Consider the following 9,844-nt stretch of genomic DNA (forward strand, 5'->3'; position numbering starts at 1 on the left):
AATGCAATGTATGAAGGGGTGTCGAGAAGTGTTCACGATGAAACAACTGAAGAAGGGACCTTGTCAGATTTTCGCCCTTATAGACTTGGGAGTGTTCTAAATAATTAGACTGTAGAAGAAACCCTTGTAGTATTTAGAGATTACTCAGAGTAATGTTCAAAACACACTTGTTACCTTCAGCCTAGAGGCAATAAGAATTCATTTATGAAATAGGCTCATGTCAGAACGACGTTATTCTAATAAAATACATCTTTGCATTCATTTTTTTAAGCCAATATTCTTTCATTCTTTTCGAATAATTATACTTTCATTCTTTCGAATCTTCTTCCATATTATTCTTTTATTTCATTCATAATTGTATAAATGATTATTCATACATTCTTTTGTATATTTTTTGTTACCTACTATGGGTCCCCAGATATCAATGACATGAGTGATGCTGTTACGGACTCAGAAGTTCCTTTTGAGTGGGATCTGTGTTTTAAGGGATCTCATATGACATAGATTGTAGCCTATTTTTAGACTTGTTGAGGATGGTAGAACAGGAATGAAATCTTACCTCATGAGGAGACAATGGAGATTGTGACCTTAAGGGAACGTGCATAACTGAAGAAATGAAGCAGAACCTTGTTGAGTTACTCCAAAGAGTTCAAAGATGTCTTCGTATGGTCATATCAGGATATGCTTTGGTAAGCACTGACATTGTAATCTGAACAACAATATGATATCAAAAATTTACAGTATGTTCAAGATTAACATCATGAAGGATGCATTTAGGATTCTTTGTCGGGACAATGCCTTCTTCTTTGGCTCATTATGGTTTAGCCCGTCGAAGTCAAGTTGTCATTTCTCCGTTGTTGGATTTCATCTTAATTAAAGGGGAAGATCCAAAGTTTTCGTCATAGTTAAATTTCGCCCCAAAAGGCTCTATGAAAGAAATTTAGTTCTGATCAAAAGGGATAACGATGACTTGCCTAATCCTATGAGTTCAGATTCAAAAAAAGGGGGTCAAAATCAAAATATAAAAAAAAGAAAAAAAAGAAGAAAAAATGATAAAAAGAAAAAGAAAAGGAAAATGGAGAGGCCAAAGTGAAAACCCGCAAAGGGCACTTTGAGACCAAAGGGGATTTGAGTTGAAAACCCGGAAAAGGCGGCTCAAATATTGATCGGAATGCGGCACGAGGTGATTAAAGCAACTCAAATTTTAACCAGATTGGGGCATGTGGTGATCTTGCTATACCTGAATTATCAGGAAAGAGTAGGAAACATCTTGAGGCATCGACAGAGTACTGTAGATCTCTGAAACACACGTCAAACTCAGAAGGGTCTTCAGAAAGTTTGTACAAAGAAGTTCAAGCTGCGATATCTGGGGCACCTCGTCTCCATACTATTTATTTTGAATTTGTTGTTCTTGGAATACTTCATTCTTTTCCAAGATACGCATTCCCAATCAATTTCTTTATCCTTCTTTACTATTTTTGATAATTTATTCCTTTCGAGCTATGCTCAGAGCTAACTTTATTCTTATCCATTGTTATAACCTTTTTCACAAGCATGTTGTATTGGAATAATGATTAATGGACTAATAAAACTTTCACAAGGGAATTTTTTTCATATTACTCTATAAGTTTCTAAATAGTACAGGAGCCTGAAACATGACTATTATTTAGAACGCACCAGGTTTAAGGGTTGGAAATCTGAAAAGGAAGAGTCTAAACTAGGACTTTCTCTTTGGATTTTGTTGTCAAAAACATTGGTTGAACCAAATGATAAGATGTCAGGTTGGTGACAAAGCTAAAATAAACAAGCGAGCAATGATCACCAGGCAATAGGAAGAGGTTTTCTCGGAGAAGAAAGCCTTCATTTGCACATGAGCCTTTGGTGCAACACCTTAGGCATGGTGTAAAGGACCAAAGAATTTCACATTCTGTATCCTTGAATTGTGATAGGAGTGGATGGAGAAAAATCCATATATTTCTACCCTCGGGTTGTAGTGGGAGAATGATGGTACAAATTTTTGCGTCCTAGTGGATTGAAATTTGAAGTTTACAGTAGGGGCAATCTGACTAAATGGAAATACCAGCTGAGCAAAGGCGTTATGGCGCGTCAGTGGTAAAACCTTAATAAATGTCGAGCAATGATAACTTAAGCGATAAGGAAAGATCGTTGTAAAAAAAATGACATTTTGCATTCATGCAAACATCATTCATACATACCTAGTTAGGAGCATTTGACTCATTCTGATCATGACATCCTAATCACTAGGCATGATTAGGTTCATAAAATGAATTATATAGGTCATGTTCCCTAGAGAACAAACCGGTGAAACATTAAGCTTGTCTCCCTGAGCAACAGCGGAGTAGGTTGAGGATCGTAGATCTTATCTCCCTAAGCAGTAGTAGAGTAGATCGAGGACGGTAAATCTTATCTTTCCAAGATAGTGGGAAGCATATTTAAGCCACCAAGCCTTGTCTCCCTAAGCAGCAGCGGAGTAGGTTGAAGATTGTAGATCTTATCTCCCTAAGCAGTAGTGGGGAAGATTGAAGATGAAAAATCTTATCTTTCCAAGATAGTGGGAAGCAGATTTAAGCCACTAAGCCTTGTCTCCTTGAGCAGCAGCGGAGTAGGTTGAAGATTGTAGATCTTATCTCCCTAAACAGTAGTGGAGCAGATCGAAGACGGCAAATCATATCTTTCCAAGATAGTGGGAAGCAGATTTAAGCCACCAAGCCTTGTCTCTCTGAAGTTGCAATGGAGTGGATTAAAACCTTGGATCTTATCTCTCTGAAGTTGCAGAGAGCAGATCGCATCTAGTCTTATCTCCCTAAAGTTGCAATGGAGAAGACTAAGTAAGCAAGTCTTATCCTCCTGAAGTTACAGTGAGGCAAATTGAAGATGGCAAATCTTATCTCCCTGAGGTTGCAGTGGAGCAGATTAAAGCCGACAATCCTATCTCTTTGAAGTTGCAGTGGAGCAGATTAAAATCACAGATCTTATTTCTCTGAACTTGCAGAGAGCAGATCGCATCTAGTCTTATCTCCCTGAAGTTGCAATGGAGCAGACTAAGCAAGCAAGTCTTATCCTCCTGAAGTTGCAGTGAGGCAGACTGAAGATGACAAATCTTATCTCCCTAAAGTTGCAATGGAGCAGGTTAAAGCCGATAATCCTATCTTCCTGAAGTTGCAGTGGAGTGCATTAAAACCTTGGATCTTATCCCTTTGAAGTTGCAGAGAGCAGATCGCATCAAGTCTTATCCTCTTGAAGTTGCAGTGAGGCAGACTGAAGATGGAAAATCTTATCTCCCTGAAGTTGCAGTGGAGCAGGTTAAAGCCGATAATCCTATCTTCCTAAAGTTGCAGTGGAGTGGATTAAAACCTTAGATCTTATCTCTCTGAAGTTGCAGAGAGCAGATCGCATCTAGTCTTATCTCCCTAAAGTTGCAGTGGAGTAGACTAAGTAATCAAGTTTTATCCTCTTGAAGTTGCAGTGAGGCAGGCTGAAGATGACGAATCTTATCTCCCTGAAGTTGCAGTGGGGCATACTAAATAAACAAATCCTGTCTCCCTGAAGTTGCAGTAGAGCGGATTAAAACTACAGATCTTATCTCTCTGAAGTTGAAGTTGAGTAGATCACATCGAGTCTTATCTCCCTGAAGTTGTAGTGGCGCAGACTCAAGAAAGCAAGCCTTATCCCCCTGAAATTGCAGTGGGGCATACTAAATAAACAAATCCTGTCTCCCTAAGTTGTAGTGGAGTGGATTAGAGTGATGGATTTTATCTCTCTGAAATTACAGTTAAGCAGATTAAAAGTTACGAGTCACCAATCTTATCTCTCTGATGTTGCGGTGGAGTGGATCAAGACACCAATTCCTATACCTCTGAAGATGCAGTAAGATGGATATTGCTGCTTGAAGAAGAAGAGCACCAAGATCCAGCGTGTGAGGGCAAAATTGGCCATTTCTAAAGTCTTTGCTCGTTCTGTTACCGACAACGAGCAAAGAGGGCATTATAATACCCAATTTTAGCCCAGGCTCACATATGGAAACATAATCTTCGAGGATATGCAATCTTAGATATGATATGCAATCTTAGATATGATATATGCAATCTTAGATATGATATGTAATCTTAGAAGATATGATTTTGTAATCTTAGAGATTTAATTTGTAGATACCCTTTAATCTTAGTCGTTGATGTAATTGATCTGTACCGTTGGATTTGGGGAGGCTCAACTATAAATAGAGGCCTCTCCCTTCATTGTAAAAAAAAGAAAAAAGAAAAAAGAAAAAAAGGGAATCAATAAAAAAAGGGAGAACGATTGGAAGTTTTTTAAAGGTGGCTTACTGTTTTCTTTTTTTTTCGATTATTTTTTACTTATTTACGATTTTAAAAAAGGGAGAAGGTGATACCGCTGCGAATTTTATTTATTTATTTTATTTAGCCCTAATAAAGTGACGCGTTTCAAAGGATTGAGATATTTTCCCATTCGAGCCCTATGAGTTATTCGCACCTTTTTAATGTTTTACAATTAGTGTTTTTTATCTTTTTAGAATTAGGCCTTTAATTTGCTTTCAATTTCAATTTAGCCCCGCTGGAACGACGCCGTTTTAGAGGAGAGGAGAAAATTTCCCTCCCCGCCCCTCTATGTAATTCGCGTGTTCAATTTAATCCTTTGGGTTTTATTTATTTGAAGATTTTCCCCCAGATTTTTCATATTCAGTTCAATTTAGTTTTTTTTTCTTTTTTTAAAATTAATTAACTTCCATAATGTAATTATTTCTTTTATTTTTTTAATTAGTTTTTATTTATATATATATTTGTTGTTTTTATTTATTTATTTATTTATTTAAAACAAATATTTTTATATGTACGTATATTTATTTTTAATATTGTAATTATTATTTAATATTTTATATATATACTTTTATGTATCCATTTATCTTCCTATATATATGTATATTTTCTATAATGTAATTATTATTATCATTATTTTTATATGTACGTATGTATATATATTTTAACAAATGTTTTGTTTATATCCATATGGATAGTTATTCTTTTTTAAAAAGGGCTCAAATATATATATTTTAAATACCTATTTTATAATCTATATATGTTTATCTATTTTCTTTATATTCATAAATATTATGTATTGCATATATATATGTTCCATAACCCAAAAATTTATTTGTAAATCATATGTATATTTTAATCTTCATAATTTCTATGTTCATATTATATATATTCTTTTCTTCATTTATTTGGTTGGCTTTCCTCCTTTCGTTATATAATTGAGCTTACATTTAATATTTTGCATGTCATGGATTATTGTTATCGATTTTGTTTATTCATTTATTCATATTATTTCTATGTCATCGTAATATTTATTATTGCATTGTATATTTAATGTAGCATCACATCATTTTTCACTCGATTTCAAAATTTTCAAAATTGAGATAATGCTTGTATTTAGGATTTTCAAGGAAATTGATCCCTAACGTATTGGGTTCCGATTTTCTTCATTAAATCTAACAATCGAGCATTTCTCTTTAATCAAAAAAATAAGAACTCATTATTGGGAATTCAACACGTTGTGTCCTAACGTATTGGATGTGACGTATTGATTTCTCGAAATGAAGATTTTTTCTAAAAAATAATAAAGGAAATATTCCGAGTTTGGGATTTTGGAGGAATTGTGCCCTAACGTATTGGGCCGCAATTTCTTAAATCTTGAATAAATGGATATTCTTTTAAATTTTTATTACACAAGTATTTTGACCTAATTCATTTTTGAGGAAATTAGAATGTCGTGCCCTAACGCATTGGGTGTGGCATTTTCTTTCTCTGAAATGATAAGGGTCTTAATACGTAACATTTAAGAGTTTTTGCTAAGGATTATATTTTTCAAATTTTCGACATTAAGACATTAATTAATTAACTAGGTACCAATTTTTAGGCGTTACGAGGGTGCTAATCATTCCTCGAACGTAACTGACTCCCGGATCCGTTTTTCTAAAACTCGTAGACCAAAGCCCTTTTTTTTAGGTGATTCAATCACACCTTAGTAAAAGATTGGTGGCGACTCCCAATTTTTATTTTTTTTAAAGTCGACAACCTAAATTTTTTGTTTTTCAAAAAAATGGTTTCGACAATTTCAATGGAAGAAACAAGCTATACTTCCTACACATTAAAAATGCATTTATAGAGAGAGGGATGGAAATTATACCCCCATGACCATACACATAAAAATGGACTAGTATCACTCTAAGAACAGGGCAAACAAAAAGTTTGGCATGGATTACATATACAAGGCAATCCTACGATTACATGATATGATACACATGTCTGTTTTACAGGGTACAAAGGGACCAAAAACAAAATGAAGGCATGCCAATCTTTGTGTGCATCTATTCAGTTTCAGCAATCTTCTTCTTCAGTGACTCAATATCCGTAGCTAGTTCCTTCCTGCTTGACTGAGGAAATAAGCTTAGTTGTTAACACATGGTTCTTATGATTAGCGCGGAATGCGTACATATGATTTATTTACCCTAACTAGTCTTAAAAACATTAATAATTTGTAAGTGAAGCCATTGTTTTTAAGTTAAATACCATCTATAACATAAGCACTGAAAGAGGATAACATTAGCCAGTACTAAGATTGATGGGGCTACACAGTTTAATAAATCCTACCTTGAAAAGAAGGTATCTGTAGACAAACCATCCTGTATATCCAAGTCCAACCAACTCCATTATCTTTGGAAGCTGGTAAAACACAGAAAATCATTTCGTTTTGGATCAGTGATTTAATCGAAAGGGAAGATGTCTTGTTAGCCAATATAATTACGAATACAGATAGCCGAAAGTGTAGTGTTGAGAGTTGAATTACCAAGGGGACTGAGTTGAGAGCACCAACAAAAATAGATGATAACCAAACAGCAACGATTGCCCCGCCACCATAAAGAATAACTGTGGACTTGTTCTCAACTTTATCCCACTAATAAAAACAAGGGAAGGAAACCATGTCAGTTGCCGACAACTCCATCATCTACAAGACATAATAGTATAAGACAATGTCCTCACCTTTTCCTTCAAGTCAGTGAAAAACTCCCCAGCATCGACAGCGGTCTCTTCTGAGGCTTTTGTCAGCAGCTGAGAAAACCTCCGGGATTCTGTTTTAGATGCCAAAAAATGGACATAGATTAAATTATCCTAACCCATAATTAAGAACCTGCATATGCATAGGGACTCTGAATTTTAAATTTATAATGATAAAATTGCATTTTCACTCAACAAAATGATAAAATTTTGATTTAATCCTTTAAAAATTATAAAAATAAAAATTATTAAAATGATAAAATTACATTTTTACTATCATCAAAAAAATACAATCTAATTTCGATTCATTCAAAAATTTTCTGATCGCCACAGGTATTTTCCAAAATTTGAAGTTAACCAATAAGAAAAGAAATCTTGGAACTAGTGATTACATTTCGCAGGTGATGTTGGAAGTGAGTGTTAAAAAGGCCATGTATAAGAGCTGTACCTGGACTTAGCTTAACGGAAGAGGAAAAAGAAGCGCTGGAAACGCGAGGAGGGAGAGACGGCAAGGCAGAGCAGTGGGTGATCCTAGCGGCAGTGTGGACACGTGGAACCAAAATGGCGGTGGCCGCCATGGAGGATGATGCGGCGGAGGCGGCCATATATCAAATAAAATCAAGCTACTTTGGGTGGGTCGGAGTCGGATTTGTGGCCGCTCGAATGCTACAACAAAATCCTATCCTTACGTTGGGTGCATGGCTCTCTTTGTAGGATGCGTGATTTGGGTGGACGACACGTGGACAGGGTTGGGATTCTGATTGGTGCATTCCCTATCTGCAATCCACATGTTTCGCTATCTCACATGGCGTTTTGGATCCCACGGGCAGTTCCACATGGCATGTTGTCTTGTCTTGTAACGTTTTGGTTCGTGTTATTTTTTATTTTTTTGGGTAAACTACCTGGATGGTAACCAAACTTTTGCATGGGTTCTATGTTGATCACCTAACTTCAAAAAACTTTCAATTTCATTACCAACGTTTTCAAAATTTAGAATTTTAGTCACCCATAATTAAATTCTTAACAGAAAGCTGATATGAGTCTTTTTTTTATTGACCTAATAGCAAGTTCAGTTTTTCAATGTTTACACATTTTATCAATTTGATCTTAAATCTAAAAATTCAACAAATTTATTCCTCAATTTCTTTGAAAAAAGTTATCGAATTTCGTAAATGACGAAAACGGAGAATCAAAATTGGATGGACGTTTTATTTTGGTTGGTGGTGGTGTTTAATATGGAAAGTGAGAAACATGTCAAGTTTTAGAGTTTGATGGGGATAATGTTGATTGCAAACAGAGTAAGCATCTAGGAAGTCGTCAAAGAGGTTTTGAGCTAACCCGAACATATTCGATCTCTACCAAAGTTGTAAGTTCATTTGGTGAATCAGATTGTTTATAAACATCGAATTCGTAAAAGTAATTATATGAATTAATTGAATTTTTTTTAAAATTTTTTATACTCTATCTAATTAAGGTTTTCAAAACTAGACCGATAATTAAATTGGTCGAGTCGTTGATTCATCGGTTCAATTAAATAAATCATTAAAAAATCACAAAAATATTTTAAAAATGGCTCAAGCAGTTTTTTAACTTAACTTAAATCGATCCATACCAATTCACAAATAAATCAATCTGATGTCTCTCTCCGAATCAGCATCTAAACCGATTCTCGATCCAACCAATATATCTAACCGATTTTGTTGAAACAACCATGTATCTAACAGTTACTTTTGAGTCTATAGTTGAATGGTTCTTTATTTCAATACATCGATTGCCCTTAACCCGCAACCTTCATTCAATAATTATTTTTTTGTTATAGAAAACATTATTAAATAACAATTCGAGTAAAATTATCTAAAAACTCAAATAGTCTAAAGTTAAGCCTAACGCTGTTTTCCATTGCTTAATGAAAAGCTAAGCATTCATCAATGGCTTCAGTTTTTTCTTCACAGGACTCCTTAGACTGTTTCACCATCTCCGCTCGTTCTGCGATGGCCCTTTCTTTCCAATAATCTTTGTGCTTGTAAACACCACCAAAAGAATATATATATATATATATATATATATATATATATATATAACTTTTCAAGGTTTTAAAATTCATTTAGATTTAAATTGATAAAATATGTAAATATTAGAGGATTAATCTTATCATTAGAATAATAAAAAAGGCTAATGTTAGCTTTTGGTTAATTATTTAACGGTGGGGGATTAAAATTTTAAATTTTGAAATTATTAGTGATGAAATTGAAAATCTTTTAAGTTGGGTGACTGAAATAGAACCTATCCAAAAGTTGGATAACCATCCAGGTAGTTTACCCTATCTTTCGGCTTGGTTTGGTGGATCCTCATTGTTTCCTTAAGGGTCTTGCCAAATATTTGCTAAAATGGCCTCATTCTCTGGTTCTTTTAAACCCACAAAAAGGTAATGGTCGGCCCTTAGAATTTTGGTAGTTTGGGCTAATATTGGGCTTCACCAGCAGTTGAGATGGTTGGCCCTTAGAATGTTGGTGACTTAATGTCACATCCTATCTCTTATTTTTATTATTGTGTCAAATTATTTTTAGTGTACCTATATTATATTTATATATACTTACAATATACTGCCCACCAATTAAGTCCCAATTCAACGTGGAATTGTCAGATAGTCATTTCTTTTACAAAATCACAAGTGATATTTATATTTTTTATATTTTGATAAATCTAGAAAATATATATAAAATTTGAACCCAAAACATTATGAACTTCAC

At 34.4% G+C, this 9,844-nt stretch overlaps 1 protein-coding gene across 1 annotated transcript; it reads right to left on the reverse strand.

Annotated features, from left to right (window-relative positions):
• Nucleotides 1-6,176: 6,176 nt before the first annotated feature.
• LOC105796404 (protein CURVATURE THYLAKOID 1A, chloroplastic) lies at nucleotides 6,177-7,781 on the reverse strand. Its single transcript, XM_012626118.2, has 5 exons — nucleotides 7,543-7,781; nucleotides 7,080-7,168; nucleotides 6,886-6,993; nucleotides 6,690-6,761; nucleotides 6,177-6,472 (listed from the first exon to the last, which is right to left on the reverse strand). The coding sequence occupies exons 1-5, from the start codon at nucleotides 7,697-7,699 to the stop codon at nucleotides 6,407-6,409; spliced, it is 492 nt and encodes a 163-aa protein (XP_012481572.1). The 5' UTR covers nucleotides 7,700-7,781; the 3' UTR covers nucleotides 6,177-6,406.
• Between the last annotated feature and the right edge of the window lie 2,063 nt (nucleotides 7,782-9,844).

This window comes from Gossypium raimondii, chromosome 7 (assembly GCF_025698545.1).
Source record: "Gossypium raimondii isolate GPD5lz chromosome 7, ASM2569854v1, whole genome shotgun sequence".
NCBI lineage: Eukaryota > Viridiplantae > Streptophyta > Magnoliopsida > Malvales > Malvaceae > Gossypium > Gossypium raimondii.